At 32.6% G+C, this 20,156-nt stretch overlaps 2 protein-coding genes across 2 annotated transcripts; one reads left to right on the plus strand and one right to left on the minus strand.

Moving 5' to 3' along the window:
- Positions 1-439: 439 nt before the first annotated feature.
- LOC142531361 (receptor-like protein EIX2) lies at positions 440-3,680 on the plus strand. Its single transcript, XM_075637462.1, has 2 exons — positions 440-3,511; positions 3,601-3,680. Exon 1 carries the CDS (start codon positions 494-496, stop codon positions 3,506-3,508), a length of 3,015 nt encoding a protein of 1,004 aa, XP_075493577.1. The 5' UTR covers positions 440-493; the 3' UTR covers positions 3,509-3,511; positions 3,601-3,680.
- A 1,820-nt stretch (positions 3,681-5,500) lies between these two features.
- On the minus strand, positions 5,501-11,556 carry LOC142530787 (dnaJ protein ERDJ2A-like). Its single transcript, XM_075636620.1, has 12 exons — positions 11,429-11,556; positions 11,312-11,351; positions 10,307-10,531; positions 10,118-10,213; positions 9,574-9,694; positions 9,366-9,472; positions 9,063-9,280; positions 8,666-8,843; positions 8,429-8,548; positions 6,946-7,032; positions 6,717-6,827; positions 5,501-6,514 (listed from the first exon to the last, which is right to left on the minus strand). Exons 3-12 carry the CDS (start codon positions 10,490-10,492, stop codon positions 5,684-5,686), a joined length of 2,055 nt encoding a protein of 684 aa, XP_075492735.1. The 5' UTR covers positions 10,493-10,531; positions 11,312-11,351; positions 11,429-11,556; the 3' UTR covers positions 5,501-5,683.
- Between the last annotated feature and the right edge of the window lie 8,600 nt (positions 11,557-20,156).

Genomic DNA, 20,156 nt, shown 5'->3' on the forward strand with positions numbered 1-20,156 from the left:
AATGAACAAAAAGGCAAAAAGGTAATGCATATGATGCTAAAGAAAAATATGGTGATGGAATACAAATGAGAAAAGTCGAAATTCTCCATGAAATACCAATTATATGATTCTGAAATCGAACTAAAATAATTCATCCACTGAATAAACTAGAATAAATCAACAAGAAATTGTTGCAAAATCCCCAAACTAGAACAAGCAACATAAATTATGATAAATTGAACATAAATATCAAATCTTGGATAAACTCACTTCTTTGGCTTGTTGACTCGTCCATTTCCTCCCCATTAATTTGAATGTTGAATGGATATAAAACAAGTCTTCTCTATTATTATTTTTGGTCTGGTCTACCCAAAAATAGTAATACAGAAGACTCGTTTTCATAATAAAACTTGGTACGAAATTAAGATCAAAATAATAATTTTTTTGTAATTTTATATATATAATTTAGCAGGGATTGCAGTTTGCTGTTCTTGAGTTTTAACCGAAACCAACTATGGAAAACATGATGGCCACAACAAACAAAATATTCAATCTTCATGTTTTCTCAATTATTCTTATAGCGAGCTTAGTAGGTGTTCTTGGGCAGCAGGATTCGAGTAACATCAGGTGTCTTGAGAGGGAGAGACAAGCTCTTCTTAAGTTCAAAGACGAGCTTGTCGATGAATATGGTCGACTCTCCTCTTGGGGAGCTGAAAATAGTCAAAGAGAGTGCTGCAAATGGAGAGGTGTTCGTTGCCATAACCGAACTAATCACGTCACACAATTGAATTTGAGGGGTCCATCAGAGTTTCATTATGATTTACCCAGTTTTGTTCCACTGAGTATTGCTCCTCTGAAAGGTAAGATTAGCTCTTCATTGCTTGAATTGAAGCACTTGACTTACCTAGACCTCAGTCACAATTGTTTTGGTTCTTCAAATATCCCAGAGTTCATTGGTTCATTTGAGGAATTACTTTATCTCAATCTTTCCAATGCTCATTTTAGTAAATCAATACCGCCAAGTGTTGGAAACCTTTCCAAGTTGATATATCTTGATTTTAGTCAGAATTATGCTCTCTACAGTGACAATCTTGATTGGGTCTCTCATCTAGATTCATTGAAATATCTTGACCTTAGTTATGTTGTACTCCGCAATGCATCCAATTGGTTGGAAGCAATTGGCAAGTTAACTACCATCGAAGAATTACATTTTAGATACTGTGTACTTCAAGAAATCCACCCTTCTTCGCTCCCCTTGATCAATTCTTCTGCTCCACTTGCTATCCTCGACCTTTCAGGGAATGATATCTCATCTTCCATGTTTCAATGGTTCTTAAACTTTAGCAAAAGCCTGACTTTCATTGATATCTCAGGTAACAATATAACAGATCCCATTTCTGCTTATACTTTTGATGACCAGATCTTTCTTGCACATCTTGACCTCTCTTATAATAACCATGAGGGCGGGATTCCTAAATCCTTGGGAAATATGAGTAGTTTGATATACTTGAATTTGCAAAAGAACCATTTAACTGATCAACTTTCGGAATTAACAATGAACTTGTCTGAGAAATTGCAGTATCTAGATTTAAGTGGTAATAGGATAAGTGGTTTGTTACCTAATTTTTCAAGGTTTTCATTCTTGAACCATCTAGGTCTTGGTAGGAATAAACTCGATGGCTCCATTGCAACTGGCTTTCTGAATATTCCATATCTGATTCATCTAGATTTGTCATCTAATAATTTCACTGGTGCAATACCAGATCTTACAACATCTCCGTTCCTTGAGAGATTGTATCTCAACAACAATACGTTCAACGGATATCTCAGAGAAAGCATTGGATGCATGTCAATGATGGAATCTTTGGTTCTAGCTTCAAATAACTTAGAAGGCATAGTTACAGAGTCACATTTGTTCAATCTATCTCGTCTGCAAATACTTGACTTGTCCTCTAACTCACTGTTAACAGTAAATTGTAGCCCGCATTGGGTTCCTCCGTTTCAACTAAAAGTCATAAATCTCTCCGGATGTAAAATAGGACAGCGTTTTCCGCAATGGCTTCAATTCCAAAGAAAGTTAGAATTTCTTGATATCTCGAGTTCTCAAATTGCAGACACCGTTCCCCATTGGTTTGGTAAATTAACTTCTAGACCAATGTATCTGAATGCATCAAATAACAATATACATGGCATCCTTCCGGAATCTTTTTTCAAGCTTACAAGCGATGCAAGATCTGTAGGCACAATAGTGTTGGAACTATCAAGTAACAAAATTAGAGGTCAAGTGACTTTTTTGTGCCATAACGAGAAGTGGGAACTTATTGACCTCTCAGATAACCTATTTTTCGGGCATCTTCCGAATTGTGTCGCCAACTCTACCTTGTTGAGATTTCTCAATTTGGCCAACAATCATTTCGTTGGGGAAATCCCAAACTCATTTGGCTCGTTAGAATGGCTGGTTTCATTGAATTTGAGGAACAATAGTTTATCAGGTGGATTCCCTACTTCTTTGAGGAACTGCAAGAGGTTGGAATCAATTGAACTCGGAGACAATAAGCTAACTGGAAATATACCAACCTGGATAGGAGATACGTTATCAGGGTTGATTGTTTTAAGCCTAAGTTTGAATGATTTTTATGGGACAATACCTTCGAGCATTTGTAGTCTACAAAACATCCAAGTCTTAGACCTGTCTTCAAACATGATTTCAGGACCAATACCAAAATGTTTGTATAATCTTAGTGCAATGACTAGAGAAGCAGCTGCTGCTTCTACATCGTATGGATACAGCATTTCTTTTTTTACAAGAAATAATTTTGTGTATGTACCGTATAATAGCTTACGCGATGGTGCATACATTATGTGGAAAGGAAAAAAAGTCAATTATGTAAAAGGTTTGCAACTTTTGAAACTTATTGATCTGTCCAACAATCTTTTAGATGGTGATATTCCTTCAGAAATCACAAAACTTGATGGCCTAGTAACGTTAAATCTTTCAAGAAACCATTTATACGGACAAATTCCTCAAAACATTGGTCACTTGAAAGGCTTGAATTCCCTCGATCTTTCAAGAAACCACCTCTCTGGGAGCATTCCGATCGGAATTTTTCAATTAAGTTCTCTAGGCGTCTTGGAGTTGTCCTACAACAACTTGTCAGGTAGAATCCTGCCTCAATATACACGTTTCGATAAATCTGCCTATGCGGGAAATTCTGGGCTTTGTTCACGTCTTATACTGAATAAATCTTGCCCCGGAGAAGATGAAATCAATCATCGAGATCCAAACTTCTATAACGACAAGAATGCAATGAACAATTGGGAACATGAAGATGACAAGTTGATTACTAAAGGATTTTATCTCTGCCTGGCATTTGGTTTTCTCATTGGATTTTGGGGGATCTTCGGGACAATACTACTCAACAATTCTGCAAGATTTGCATACTTCAAATTGTTGAACACCATGGAGGACTTTGTATACGTGACAGTAGAGCTGAGCAAAGCCCGTTTTAGGAGTCGCTTTCGAAAATAACAAGTATTGCTTATAATTGTTTTTGTAATGATAATTTTTTTTATAATTAATGTAAGACTAATTTGTGTAGCTTCGTTGCATGTGTCTTCTAGGCTGAGATTGGAGACAACTTAAGGTACTCATCCCAAATTGGAGTTCAGCATATATGGTTTTTATGCTTGGCTTTTGCTCCTGTCTAGCTCTTTTTCTGAAGTGAATTATTAATGGTCTGGAATCTGTTAAAACTTACTGTACATCTATAAAGTAGTGAATAAAAAATACATGTAAAAAAACTAACAAAAATAATGATTAATTTATTATAATTCAGTTAGTAATAAAATATAGATATAAAATCAGTATATTTATTAAATTTTTTTATCATTTTAAATTGTTGTCGACATTTGAGCAATCAGTTTTTCAATATAATTAAATATTTTCGTCAGATGAAAATTCAAAATCGTGTCGAGAGAAAAAAAACAAAAAAAAAAAAACAAAACAGAAATGGTGTTAATATATCTCTTGAGCATAGTTTGATACATGGGATAAGGGAATGATTGATAAATAATCCTCTTTATCCCATGTTTGGTACCTTTTTAAAAAGCCCATTATAATATCATGAGCCATTGATAAATAATTTTTAGAATGATAAGATGTCCCTTCTATTAGGTGTGATAATTTAATTTAATGATAAAATACACTACAAATGACTTAATTGCCCTCAATTTATAAATGATTTTTATAAATCTATGCTAATAGGTAGAAATTAAAATCAAATAAATATTTTATTTATTTTTATATATTATAAATGAATTCGAGATAATTATATAAATGAATTCGAGATAATTATAAAAATAATTTTTATAAATATCAATAAAATTATTAGTATCACTCAATTAACCTTAAAAATCGATATTTGACTTGACTCGCAAAATCAAGGGCTCAATTATCATATTATATAATATATAAAATTAGGTAAAAATAAATAAATCATGCAAGCACTATCGACGCATGAACGGATAAAAAATATGAACTCAAGCAACAACTTTGAAATTATAAAATTTATTATGATAAGGTTAATTTTGTCATTACAATCTCATATAAATTTAATCACTCTTATTAAAATATATCAAACATTAAATATAATATCATACGTCTTATTTATCCTTAACTTATCATTATATTATATATCACATGTTTATCCTATCATGTGTATCAAACTATGCCTTACATTATAATTTTTTTCTCAATTAATTAAATTCACGCACTCTTTTTCATTCCAATCATAACATAAAGTCTAATGTTATATTGTTACACACGGCTGCATGCAAGAAGGAAAAATATTATTAAAGACTTTAGCTAATGGATGGAGTTCCTTGCATTTTATGTAATTGTATTATCTTCGGATATAGCACAGATATCATGTGTGAGGGTAAATATAGTAGCAATTCATTAATCAATTAGCAGGAGGACCTGAGGAAACAGACAACACACATATGCTAAATGGTGATTAATATATTGTACATTTGTTTTATTAAAAATTATAACTAAAGGTAACGTTGTGTTTCGAAGTGAGTAATCGTTGCTGCCAAATATGGTATAGAAAATGTGCAGAGTTTGAATGACTATCTGTGGCCATACAAGTAAATTTTTGGGAAACATGATATTCACATAGGAAAAGATAATAATAGTTCCCGACCTGTTTAGATTTGAACATATCCATTTATTTTATCCACTCCACTTTGAAGTTTGTCTTTTATAAAACGCATATTGTTAGCATCCAATAGAATTCCATACGAATGTTAGTTTTGATATTTGATTGAGAGTGTGTTCATATTTTGTTCCGTACAAGTTACAGATTTAAAATGTCAAAAAATATTGGGTACCCTCTCTATTTTCTTCAACCAAATAAGAGTCGAATCACGCTAACTTGAACGTCTTTGTTTGAGGCATGAAACTTCACAAACTCAAGTTATTCAGACCACCATGTTGATGGATAAAGAAAAGAAAAGAAAAGAAATTCAAGGGGTGTTTTGTTTTATATTTTATAATGAAAATTAAGGCAAATCAGAAATTATGATCTCTTCTGAGGTACAATTAAGCAAAACTTTGTGAAAATATTCAATCATCAAGACCTATGTTTAAAGGGTATTCTTTTGTGGATTTCAAAATAAAGATCTAGCATGAAACTATAGCATTTCACTCCTCATCTGAACCTGAAGTCTCCGAACCAGACTCTTTGCCTTTTCCATTTACTTTTCCTTTCAAATAACCTTTACCTTTAGATTTCTGTTTCTCATCTTCGTCTTCGCTATACTCGCTATCGATATCCTCCTCTTCCTCTTCTTCGGACTCCTCTTCCTCTTCAATCCCATCCTCTGGAACCGCCCCTCCATCGATCAGCCCACCCCTCGTCCCAGCTCGTGTCCGTCTCAGAACTTTCAGCTTCAAGGGCACTTTTTTGTCGCATCCAATCCAAGAATCGCACAACAAATAGCACATCAAGTTATAGTTCCCTTCTGCCGTGGCAAGAAACTTACCCATTGCAAGCCGAGACCCACTCTTAACTCGCTGAACCGCTTCCTTTATAGCAGCACTTGTTTCCCTTGGATTCGCCGCGAGAACCTCCATTCTTTCTTCGATTGCCGTTGAAGCAGTGCTAACAGCAGCAACTTCGTCCATAAAACTGACCTTCTGGGAGAACCACACGGTATTTGTATTGGGATCAGCGAGTAAAAACCAGAAATTTTCTTCTTTGTGGAATGGATAACGGGGGCTGTGGGGAAGGGCACCGATCAAGCCATTCGAACGTTTCAGGGTGATCCAAGCTTGAACAGTAACTATGTCACCCTCTTGTACGCCTTCCTCTCCTTCAGTGCAGCAGGTAACGTCTACTGTAACTGAAGGAATCAGTTCCATTACCATTTCAACATCTTGCACTTCGGGAAGCGACATTTCGGCCACTTGAGTCAGAAGTTCAGCTCGTTCTTGAACATTCATTTCTTGGAAATCTTGAAAATTGCGCACCTTCTGCGAACAAGTGGAAGGGAAAGAACAAGATTTACAAAAATGTAGTAGGTAAAAGATTTAAAAAATTACACTTGCTACGAAATGACCGGGAGTATATATCGAAGATATTATGTCTGTGCCGTCTATAATAGCCCCTAATTTAAGAATATACAACATGGAATTCTTATGTCGGGAAGAAAAGGGGAGAGGGAGACATATTTACCTTTCGGGTGATTTTCTTGATTATATCCTCATTAAAATGTGGAAGTTGTAAAAAAGGTGCAATTCCATCAGCTGACCCTCCTGCAGCCTTTCTTGCACTAAGAGGAATAGCCTACATCATAGACCCATCAACTAGTTGAAATTATTTGAGGTAGAATGTTAGTCGAATTGAATGGACTCATTTAAACGACAAAATTTCATATTCTTGGAAATAATATTTCAGCCATTACCTGAACGATACACTGGGAAAGTTCAACAACTCCAATGGTAGGCCTAAGCCAGCCTTGCCCTTTGGTAGTTCGTGGGATGATCGCCATCTGCATGACCAAAATTATTACAATAGTCAAGAGGCTGTTCATACACATGATGAAGAAATATGACCAAATCGAATCATCATCATCATAGCACATTCTCTCTGGTTGTGGGTCAGTTACATGGATATTAGTTTTCCAAACTAATCAATTTTTAAACATGTCATTTCTTAAACCAAGATCTAAAGTATCCTCTTTAACCACATTTATCCAATTTTTCGATAGACTACCCTTCCTTCTGCTCATTCCATTAACCTACCAATCTAAGATAAATTGGATCAGGCCCGTGTTTGGTCTCCTCTTCACATGACCAAACTACGTTAGACATCTCTCCCTAATCTTATATTCTATAGGGGCTACACCTAAATAGCTCATAATCCTTTCAATCCTAATTTTATCCTTGCGCGTTTTGTCACATACCCATCTTAACATATGCATATTTGCTACCTCCATCTTATGCACATGTAGTCCTGTAGTGGCCCAATACGCCATAAAGCATAGTTGGTTGAACAATAGTCTTATAACATTTTATTTTCAATCTCGCAGGCATCCTTTTATCGTATAAGACTCCTGATGTCATCCTCATTTTATCAATGCTGCTTTAATCTTATGGTCTATCATTTCTAAGGTTCTCAGTCTTTTGGAAAATAAGACCAAATTGAACAACACAACAAAATAAAAGACAAAATGTTCAATATCCCAAAGGAAAATAACAACAAAGCTCAATTTTCCAGTAGTAAGGCTAATGATTTCGTAAATGATAACAATACTACAATAGAGGACTGGGACTTTCATAGAATTTTCAAGGAGAGTTAGGATACCAAAACACCAAACTTAGATCAGTACTTTCTAAGTTTTTTTCTGGCCCAAAAAAAACTTAAATTGTTTCGTATTTGAATATAATAGTAAAAAAAATAGGTTTTTATCAAAGAAGTTGAAGTACAGGCCGTAAAACCGACATATATAAGCTTCTTAATTTCAGCTGTTTTAGGCATTAATTTTCAAATTAGAAGTCCTACGAACTAGCATTTATCTTAAAAAAAACATTTCTTTAAATGGTTAATTTGTCCAAATACCCTAGCAATATTGAAGTATTAATTGCAAATCTGTTAATTTTTAACGAGTTTCCACTTTTTAAGCAAACAACAAGGATGGAAAATTGTCAGGTACCCATTATAATGCAATTAAATATGTATTCTTTTGTTAATTTTGGATATTATCAAAATTTCACTTACATCAAAGTTTTTTTTTTTTTTTTTTTTTTGGGGGGGGGGGGGGGGGGGGGTGTTTTGTAATTTGGGGACACGGTGCTGGAAAATACATTTGCGGGTAAACAGTACGAAAACGTTAAACCTGCAGGGATAACCAAATATTATGATAAAAATATTTTTAAAGTGGTGACCTTGATCAGCTCCTCAAGAAGACGAGGTGCGAATTCCAGAACCTTTTTGCAATCACGTTCCAAATCTGGGGATAAAGATGTCGTTTCACGAGTCAAGTGTGCTTGAATCAACAGTTCTGTCTGAAGAATAGTGAAGGAAAATGTAAATCCCATTGTTCAAAGACATATTTCTTTGGTCGAATTATAAGCCGAAACAAAATTCTCCCGTTAGGACATTTGCTTTAGGTTCTCGTTCACCTTAACAAGTGACGGATGCTGCTTCAAGAACTTTGCTTGTTCCTTCTTTATATTTTTTAGGTCTAAGTTCAACTCGCTTCTTACGGTCATAAAGAGTTTGTGAAGAGGTTCATCGTCCGTTCTTCGCACCGGGATCTCAAAAAATTCAGCAGCTTTAATGAAGACTTCCATGATTTTGCTGAAATTACAATCATCATATCCCACGACTGAGATTTTATTTATAGATATGTATTTATAAGTCAAATCAAGTATAATTAAACACAATAGCTATAAGTGAAATTCTTTACCTATGAATAGGGATATGTTAATTATGATATATTAAAAACTACCCTTCCAAATTTTCACATGCAATATGAATCGTAGTTCGAGAAATTAATGCAACAGAAAAAATATATACCTAGGGGCCAATGAAGGCTTCATCAAGTGAAAATAGGCACCCAGTGTGTCATTCTTGACATAATTTCCGGTATATTTTGAAGATCTCGAAAGATATATAACAGCCATCACAAGTGGCAACAATATACAGACTCCAACTATCCCTATCAATAGTACACCACTTGATGCACTGTCAATATTAAGAAGAAACTGAGGAAGAGCGATTCCCATTTGAAATCCCTGCCTCATAAATAATATAGTCAGGTTTGTTTCATTCAGTTTTATTAATATAAGTGAGTTAAGCTTTTCTTTCTCGCTACAATACCTGCCTACCATCAGGATGGCCATATTTTTCGAAATTCTCGCGGGAAATTGGATCTGTCAGAGCCTGGTAAGCTTTGGAAATGGACTCAACAAAATACTTGTGAGCAGCTGCAAAATTGAAAATTGTTGGTATTAACATGTCAAAGAAGGTCTCATTTTGTCATAAATTAAGCTCTAGATAGCACGCTGAATTACAAATTTTAAATAACCTGGATCAGGGTTCTTATCAGGGTGGTACTGAATGGAGAGTTTCCTATATGCTTTCTTAATCTCAGATTCTTTAGCTCCGGGCTCTAATCCAAGGATACTGAATGGTTCAAAGACTTGAACCTAAGTTGCCACATGGTGGCATTGTTACCAAGAGAACATTAACCTCATGTGAACATAAACTCAAACACATAGGAAAAACAAGTTTATAATAATAGAAAAGAAAGAGCAGTTTAAATATTATTGATAGGACTAACCGTTTGCAGTTAAGCCATAGATTATAGCAGTTAATGATTGTGCACTATATAAGTTCCAATTGTACAATGATCCAACTACTACATTCGGTTATTGCAAATAGGCGACCAGACAGGGCAATAGTGGCAATTGGTACAATCCAACAATTGCTCCAACTTGCAATTAATGAAAAATGAATACATTATCTTGGCTTTGTAAAAAATGTAAAATCAAGTATGGGTACTTCCAGGAATAATGGCACAATAGTTGCAAATCAACAACTATGTAAAATCACTTTATGTAATGGGCTACCTCACGACTAATGTTCTTAATGTAATAAACGAGAATTCCCACAACGATCCATAGCAGCACGAGAGTGAAGTTACTGCAAGTTGATGCATTTGCAATCTGGGGAAAGAAAAAGGTGAATCTGATGGAAAAATACTATTAAATACAACAATGGTTAAAATAGAGATACAGGTTGAGTAACAAACCACAGACCCGTTTAAATATTGATTTGTGATATTTCCCTGATCGAGCACAGTCAGAACAATCACAGTGGATGCTCTTCGTTTTCTTTGAGACAGCACGGAATAACTTCAGTACCGTATAAGGCACCAAAGGTATAGCGATCATTGACAAAATAAAAATTGGAAATAAAGCATTATTTTCTTCTGAATCAGCCATGAGAATGCTCAATGATTGTGTTGTATACCAAAACTACACCTGCAAATGAAATTTTAGAGTGAATGATCCAAGTTAAGATGCCAAGAACAAGACACATCATGTCAAACCTCAAAAGGAGATTAAATTTTTTTGGAACAAATGTTAAAAGTATGATGACCCGAATTTTATTAAGTCTGGCTTGAAAAGACTACGTCACCCTGAAAAGACTACGTCACTACAGGCCGACCAATGAAGTGAAAATATAATAATCGAATTTTCTAGATGTTTGTGGTGGTATCGGAGGGATTGAGCCGGCAGTACCTATTCAAGTATGCCCTTTGTTAATTCTCTAGTATGGCTATTACCTTAATCTTCTTTTAGCAGTTAATCTGTTTCTGTTGTTATTTCTCAACAACATGCATGGCATAGCACTTCGTTCATCAATTTCAGACATTAAAATCATACAAAATTCGTACAAAATATTACAAATCAAATAAAAAGAAAACCTCGATCCAGAAATATAATTGCATTAACAAATCTCGAAACATATCAAAACCAACACTAAAAAACCTTCAAAAAGACAGGATCTTTTAGCATTAGAATCCAAAATCAAACCCAAACAAACAAAATATATTAAACTTCACACAGCACCCCCCACCCAACCCAGAAAAAGGAAAAACAAAACCCTTCGTAAAACCCATAAAAGTAAAGACCAATCTCAAACCCAACTCAAAACCACGAATAAAATTCATAACCCACAAAAAAATTCGCAAGCAAAATCAGTCATAAATACCCATAAAAAAACAGTGAGCAAGACACGCAATTAAAGATGTAAATTACCTCGAATTGGAAATCTAATCAGAGATCCGATCGTTTCAGCCTGCAGCAAGCAAAAAAAAAAATCCGTACTCTGTAAGATGGGTCGAAGATTTAAGAGAAGTCTGGAGTGACTGCTACCTCAATTCTTCATTCTCGGTGGAAAAGCTGAAATCTTTCGTCTAATGTCTCTGAATTTGTAACGGAAATCTTATTGGAAATTTTCCCAATTTAGCCTTTTTATTATTTTTATTATTAGGACACTACAGATTGCATAGAATTTAAAACAAAATCTGAGCAACAATTTTAGTCAAATATGAAAAATAAAAAATCTTGTTTATTAAAAAAATGGTTTTTTATTTGTTTCAATTTAATAACATAATTGAGATTCTTATATAATAATGATGAAATGAAAATTAAAATTAGCGAGCTTAAAAAAAAAAGCAATTTCGCCATGCTAAATTAAATTAATTTATTATGTATATAGTAATTTTAATTTTAGAAGTCAGTACTTTTAGTTGAAACATTTTGCTAGCACCGGTTTCTAATGCACCTTGAGACATTTAGCTAAACGCTATTAATTTTTCAATACAAAAAAAAATTTATACTATATATTAAAGTTAAACTCTTATTAATTTTTCAATATTTCTCTTTTTTATCATTTATTTGTATCTACATATGTAAATGAATCGAATCGAGTCGAATATTAGTAAAAATTTATGGTTTGAATTAGGCTCAAATAAGGTATATTTGAGTTCCAATTCGATTCGAAGTTCGAAATTTTTAAATTTTTTGCTTGAGTTCGAGTTCGCTCGAAATATTCAAAACTCATTCTTGAGCTATTCCAACTATTATTCTGATAATAAAGTTCGAGAATGAAAGTTTGAAATCTCGAAACGTTCCAATGCTCAAAATGTATATATATTTATTAAATAATTGATATTATATTAATAAAATATTAATGTTTGCGACTACCTCACGAACTATAGAATAAAATCATTTGACCTCAAGTTCGGCTCGAAAAAAAATTCGACCATGTTCGAGTTTTATAAATTCAAATACAAATCACATATTTATCGAGTCGTATCAAAAATTTGTGAATCGGCTTGATTCGTTTACAACCCTATTTCTCCCTCTAGTTTTTCAATTAACATAACATAACGCAAAAATATATATTATATTATAGTTTTAAAGAAACTCACAAGAGACGGTCTTACGTGTCAATTTTGTGAGACACATATTCTATTTGAGTTATCCATGAAAAAGTATTACATTTTATGGAAATTATTTTTTTCTTGTAAATATATGCATGATTGACTCGTTTCACGAATAAAAATTACAACAGAAACGCTTCAACCGCTTGCAGCATCTCAGCAGCTTGAAGAGTTTCAATCGTTAGATGTTTTCCAACCGGCTATTTAAAGACTTCAACTATTTCATTTAAATAGCTATTTATTGAACACTTAATGAAGAACATTATCTGACCGGCATAGGAATTGCACCGCTACAAGTCAACCGTGTCTTGCTCCCGTCCCGAAAAAGATTTTTATCCTTACTATCCCAAAAATGAAAATTTATTCAAATATCCTACTATTTCCGATAACAGTTGCTATAAACATGACATCTAGCAGCAACTTTTCAGATGTACGAGACTCAAAGTTGCACAAGCAAAAGGAACATTAAATGTTTGTACAACAGCTGATAGTGACATTATTTTAACGTTACAAAGTTTGCGTTACATATCCTCTGTCGACCGTTGGTATGTTAGCTTATATAAATGAAGAGTTGAAGAATGCAAGAGCAGAGCTCGCTGACTTTTATACTATCCGACATACAAGATGTTCAACCGTTATATTTCTATATCACTAAGATTGCACATCTGAAGATTTTGAGCGCATCTAAAGTATCATGTTTCAGCACTCATTCAAGCACGCACTCATCAGAAATTTATCTGATCATTCAACGATCAACCTCATGTTACCGAAGTCTATTGTTTCTCTGTATCAGTGACCTTTGGGTTATTTTACTTACTATGTGTTCTAGTGAACCTATGGCTCTTAAATATCCAAAAGTGTAAAGTGATCACTAAGAGTTTCAACACAGACAGTGTGATAAGTCCTGGTTGGAGTGAGCTGTTGTAAAAGTTTGTAAAGCCAAAGTCTTTAGTAGAATCCTTCTTGAAAAAAAAAAGGGTAACGTGGGAGTTTTATTTTCGAACATCAAAACCTTTTGTTTTTACCTTCTTCAACCTCTTATATTTTGAATTGTTTCTTGTTAACCAGCTAACCAACCGGTTGTAGTTATCATTAGAAATTTTGAACCGTCTTCTGCACTTTTTAAGTGGTTCACATTTTTAACCGTTCGAGAAAAGTTTTAACCGCCTAAAAACGCTTGAAAAAATTTTAAAAAAAATTCAACTTTAAAAGAGTTTATTCAGCCATCTCTATATTCTTTTCCGACCCCAACGAAAATCTCTCTAGTTTTTAGATTGACCAACCAAATAATATAAATTATCTTATGATTAACGTAGTTATAAATATTTATATATTTACAAATTTTTCTTCCATTCAAATTAAATTAATTACTTATAATATAAAAATTATTATAAATATATGCTTACTTATTGCGGATATATTGAAGATTAGTAACAATAAAGATTGGCATAGCTTGTACCAATGGCATAACGGAATTGATGACGAATAGAAGTCGTTTGGCTATAAACATAAGTTGTATCAAAGGCGTAACGGAATTGATGACGAGTAGAAGTCGTTTGGCTATAAACATAAGTTGTACCAACGGCGTAACGGAATTGATAACGAATAGAAGTTGTTTGGCTACAAAAAAATAAAAATAAAATAAAACAAAAAGAAAAACAAAAGTAATTTTATACTTCTTGTGAAATCTCATAGAAAAATAATATTTTATATGTCATCGTAAAAATGTAAAAATAATAATAATAATTTGATTTTATGTATAAAATTAATAGGGCAGTGTTACACTCCCAGTTTTTCAAAATCATACACGTTTAACGTAGTTGTTTTTTCAATTCAAGCATATTTATCTCATTCACAATGAGTTTTACGCTTATTTTTTTTTAAAAAAAGGAAAACACACCGCAATGTCTTTTGCTACAACTTTAGACAACCAAATAGGTAAATTATCATTAGACCATACAAAACTCAACTTCGATAAGAGAGCTTTGCAAGCTATAAGATGTGCAACATTATATGCAGATCTTCGCATATGATATAAGAATCGATGTCTGTAGTTGTTCATTTTTAGGCGTGAAGTTGGATAATCTTTCTTCTTGAGCTATCGAAAGCTTGCCTTCTTCAAATGCTGGTTTTGGGTTCCTTCTAAAGTTCGAATTTCAGCCGGATGAGGCGGCATACCTGCTTTCATTGCGCAAGTTTCAGCATGTGTGACTGATAAGCCCAAATCTTAGTGGGGTGTATTTAATGTAGAGATTTAATGACTTTCAATGACTTTTTAAATGATAGATTTCCGTAGATTTGGTAGATTTTTATTGAATCTTATGGAATCTTACATATTTGTAAACAGAATTCCATGGACTTTTGTAGACTTTTTGCAAGATTTTGATAGATATTTAAATTTTTTTTTATTGATGATGCAAATTTTGTACTTCTATGAATATATATATATAATTTCTTTGAACTAATAATTATTTAACATAAATAACATCTTCACTTTGAAATAAATTTACTTATTTAAAAAGTAAATAGTTTAATATATGAAAAAAATCACAATTAATTTAACAAAATCAAAATTTCAATCTCCATGTCTATTCAACATGCATAAATAGTTAATCAATTAAATTTTAATTTATAAGCATATATAAAAATTTAATCAATATAGATAGTATTTTGCTTGTGAATCTCCCATAGATAGTATTACTTGCATAAGATATGAAAGATACAATGATAAGAAGCTAACAAGCATATACATTTATTAGGTATTGATCAAAAGAATCAAATAACAAATAAGTCTCCGACACAAAATAAAATCAATGGTTATTCTTTTCACATATACATAAATTTCCATGAGTGTTTCTTTTTATTTATCTAAACAAAGAATTTATTTGATTCACGAATTAATTATCCAAAAATGAAATTTTCAATCAGTTTTCATAAAAAAAACAAATAAAATAAATAATAGAGTAAAAATCAACAAATTTCAAATTCTATTTGATTGAGTTAGGACTTGGGCATAGAGACGAGGGGAATTGGCTTTTTAAATTATGAATACAAATGTATTGAGTTTATAGAATATATCAAACAAACTTTCGACAAAATTGTAAACAAACTGCAATACAAATGTATCAAAATCTGTTTGAAAACAAACTTCAATATAAAAACAGATTTATAAATGCTTTTTCGAGAAAATTTGAAAATAAAACTCAATACAAAACAAATGCTTGTATTCATCTATACAACTCAATACATCATATTTTAAAAACAAATTTCAATACAAATGTATCTGGTAAATTATTAAAACAACTGTGAATTTAGGACTATTATTTTTTTAGTTTTCCGACGTTATAAGAACAATCTAGTAAAAAATTTATTTATCTATCACACACCGTTTGATTCAAACAATAAACATCTATGCAAAAATTTGGAGCACACACATAAACATATATAAACAAACAGCGAACGGAACACAGAAAGAAATACATAGAAATCATAATATATTTTTTTATCAAATCAATAATGATTCAAGAAAGGAATCATACTTCTGAAATTCGAGGAACCCTCGACTTATCTTTAAAGAGGAGAAAAGTGTCGTCTTTGAATGAAGAAGAGAGATATATGGGTGAGAAAGATACTTTATTTGATTAAAGTCTACCAAAATCTTTAGGGTGAATAGACGATAATTTTTGAGTTTCTATAGTTGTACCTAGAGTTTTAAGGTTTGTACATAAAGAATTATAATAGAATCATTATAAATCTATGGAAATATTGGATACCTATAGATTTTTATAGATTTTTAAAAAGTTAAGATTGAATACTTAAGACTCTAGAAAAATCTAATTTGAATACCATTAAACTTTATAGAGTTTATAAAAGTCTATGTTTAATATCTCTATACTTTTAAACTCTACAAAAGTCAATAAAGGTAATTAAATTAAATTTTTGGAAGAAAATCTATGTAGATATTGATAGAGAGGAAGCATCACAAATTTAAAAATAAAATCTTTACATCTCTACAATCTTATCTAGAAGTAGAGATAAAATGAGAAGATGAGAGACATATAGAGGAGAGGAGAGGAGAGGAGAGGATAAATATAAAAGGAGAGACAGAGGAAGGAAGTGAAGACAACAACAGTGCAGAACATAAGGCTACAGTGAAGCAGAAACATAGCGGAAGAAGAATTGAAAGGAGGAAGATAGAAGGCAGAAGCATGAGAAATTCCTCAACACACGCCACAAATCACTGAGAATTCATTTCATTCTTTCTTAATTATGTTTTCTCATTGGATTTAAACATGGGTTTCCGTTTTTGTTTTGAATTTATGGAGTAGATTTTTATAGACTAAGGCAATGATAGGGCCGAGAAAAATTATTTTTGATGTTTTTAGTTTGATTCAATTTTATTATTTATTTTCATTCATTGATTGATGCCGTTTATCATGTATTCTTTTAATCTGGTCAATTAAATTGAATATTTGTTGCTTAATCTAAAACCAGAAGGAGATAGATTAATATTTACTTCACTACATCAATCAACACATGGTTAAACTGACTAGAAATAGTATTCGATTTTAGTTTGCGACTTCAGGTTGAAAAACTGAAATTTTACAGCAGTTTAATGCGGTTGAATCTAATTAAATTTAGTTAAGAATAATTAGACTGTTAGATTTAATTAGGTTTATTGAGAAATCGTTTAATAAATAATTTTGAAAATTCCGTCGTGAATTAAATAATTAATTTATTGAATATGAATTTGAGATGTAGATTATAGGTTTGTCTCGATACCATTGTGCACCTTAGTCGTTTTTTAAATAATTTGAATTTTCGTCTAAATTAATAGTTTGGATTATTTTGTTTTAGTTAATTTATTTAAATTTTTTAATTTAATTTCAATTAATATATCTCATCTCACTTAAATTTGATTAGCCTAAATTTTGAAAAATAATTCATAATATAGTATTTAAACATAGATCTATGTGGGTACGATAACTGGACTCATCATCCAATTACTATTACTTGACCTAGTCCGCTTGCTAGATTTATTCCCAACCGAAATCGTCGATTAGTGACCTTTCCGGCACCGGTTTAATTGTTGTCTCCACTAATTTTGACATCCCTTTTAACCAGAAGGTGTAAGTTTGGACTTATCATAATTTACAAAACCTTAGAAATCCTTTTTTTAAAAAACAAAATTCATTATGAACTCACGTGCATTCAAGGAAATTGTTTCTGAAGAAGAAAATTGCTTCGAAAGCTGAGCCTTTTCCTTTTTTGCTTTAGTAGTTACCGGTTCTAGTCAATGCAAAACGAGAGTGTTTCTCCCATATTCTAATACCATCGAATCATGCGAACCCTATAAAAGCTAACATATAAATTGATGATTCAAAGAATAAAATATTCGTATTTACCTGTGTGACCATGTTGGCTCTCACGGTCGGAGAGCAGGGGCGGAGGCAATAAGCTCGGGTGGCCCAATTTTTTTTAAAAAAAATTAAATGTACATTTTATATAATTTTGAATAATATAATATTAGCCCGGGTAGATCAATTTAATATATTAAAAAAATTATAGAGTTTAAAATTTTAGCCCGGGCGGAGCCAAAAATAGTAGAACGTCAAGTTCCATTGTCATTTCATGAAACTCTCGTAGATTATTTTTATAATAAAAGTAGAAATATTTATATAATTTGGCAAAATTTAAATTGAAAAAGGTTATGAAAAACTGGAATTTTTTTTTACAAAAAACGTGTTACAACAGTCACGAAATCGTCGTTACGCACCGCGACGATCAACAAAACACCAAAATTCAAAAGAAAAAAACAGCTTTCAGTTACACAACCATTTTAGCGGCCTGGAATTTTATCGCGACAGCTGCAGTTCTCGTTTCGCGACCCCGATGGCGAACCATGTTCAGACTGTGTCAGAATGCTTTCGTTCTCTCCTTCAAATTATCGCGATTTTTTTGGGTTTGACATCTAATTTGTATTCAGATCGAATTCTAGTTCTCCTCGGTGCTTTAATTTGGAAATAACGAGATTACTAGGGGTGTCAATTGGGTGGGTTGGGTCGGGTTTCGGGTCAACACGCGAAATTTTTTTTATTTTTTTTTCAACCCGAACCCAACCCGAACCCGAAGCAACCCCAAAACCCCCAACCCGAACACGAACCCGTATAACCCGTCTAACCCGAATTTTATTTATTTTTTTAAATTTTTTTAAAAAAATTAATGAAAAAAATAAAAAATAATAATATTATTTTAATTTAAACACATAATAACAAAATTTCCGATTTAAATTTGAAAGTTTAATCGTAGAAAATTAAAAGTATATTTACTAAATTAAATAAAAAATTGTTAAAAAAATAAAAATATGTAAAATAAATATTAGATGATGAAAATTTATCATATAAATATACAATAAATTTTGTTCAAGCATACAATATATAAAAATATAGGTAATATTTTCAAAAAAAAAGTTCGCGGGTCAACCTGCGACCCAACCCGAAACCCGCCTAACATGACACTAACCCGAATCAACTCAACCCGAACCCAACCCTAACCCGAAAACCCCAACCGGAACCTGATTTTTTTCATGTTGGGTCGTGTCGGGTTGACGGTTCGTGTCACATTTTGACACCCCTAGAGATTACAATCTGTCTTCTAGGAAAGTTTTGAGTTAGCATGTTGGTTTGAATAAAGCTTTTTTTTTTCTTTCTATTTTTTTGAGATTTAAGTGACCCGGCAATATTGACTCTTGTTTGTTCTCATGTAGCTGCGACAATAAAAAATCAGCACCTTAGTATCAGAACTGGTTGATTTCTTTAACTTTGTTTGTCACCTACATTGTTTTCTTTCTCGGTGGATTGGCATTTACTGACATGTGTTGCAAAATCGCTCGTGTTTCATTTTGCTTGATATTGTGTTTGCATGTTTTGGGTGTTTATTCTTTTCATTTATTTGTATATGTTGGGAGATTACACCGAAGCGATGCCGATCACGATGATAATATAGCACCCAAAAAACTTGCAGAATAAAACAACCAACAAGAACACAAAGATTTACGTGGTTCACCCAAGATAGGCTACGTCCACGGAGCACTGCAACTTTTATAACCGGAAGAAATATTACCACAATTGTATACACCAATACACTAAATATCTCACACTCCCAAACCCGAGTATACCGAGAAAATAATTTCTCTAACTCACACAAGAGAATTCACGCAATCAAGAAAAAAATATACTCTTTTTTCTATGCACTCTCTTTTTATCAAAGCTGAAAAACTTTTGATTTTGTGATATAATAACTGAAGGAATTGAGCTCTATTTATAACTAAAACCCTCAATCATTTTTGTAAACTTTCCGATGTGGGATTCCAATTTATATTAATTTATTTAATCTGTGGACCCCACCTCATTAATAAATCTCATCTAACAATTCTCCCACTTGAAGACTTGATTTCAATCATGTCTTCACACCATCAGTGCAGCAGCTCATACCTCCTTTGTTAGTCCAGGAGACCAACTGAAGTCAAACACAACTTCAGTTTTTCAATGATAACAGCCTTCGTGAGCATATCAGCTGGATTCTTTCTTCCAGGAATCTTCTCAAGCTTCAAGACTCCATTCATCCAATCTCTAAAGATCCTCATTCCAAGGATT

The sequence above is a fragment of the Primulina tabacum genome, chromosome 17, assembly GCF_025594145.1.
Source record: "Primulina tabacum isolate GXHZ01 chromosome 17, ASM2559414v2, whole genome shotgun sequence".
Classification (NCBI taxonomy): Eukaryota; Viridiplantae; Streptophyta; class Magnoliopsida; order Lamiales; family Gesneriaceae; genus Primulina; species Primulina tabacum.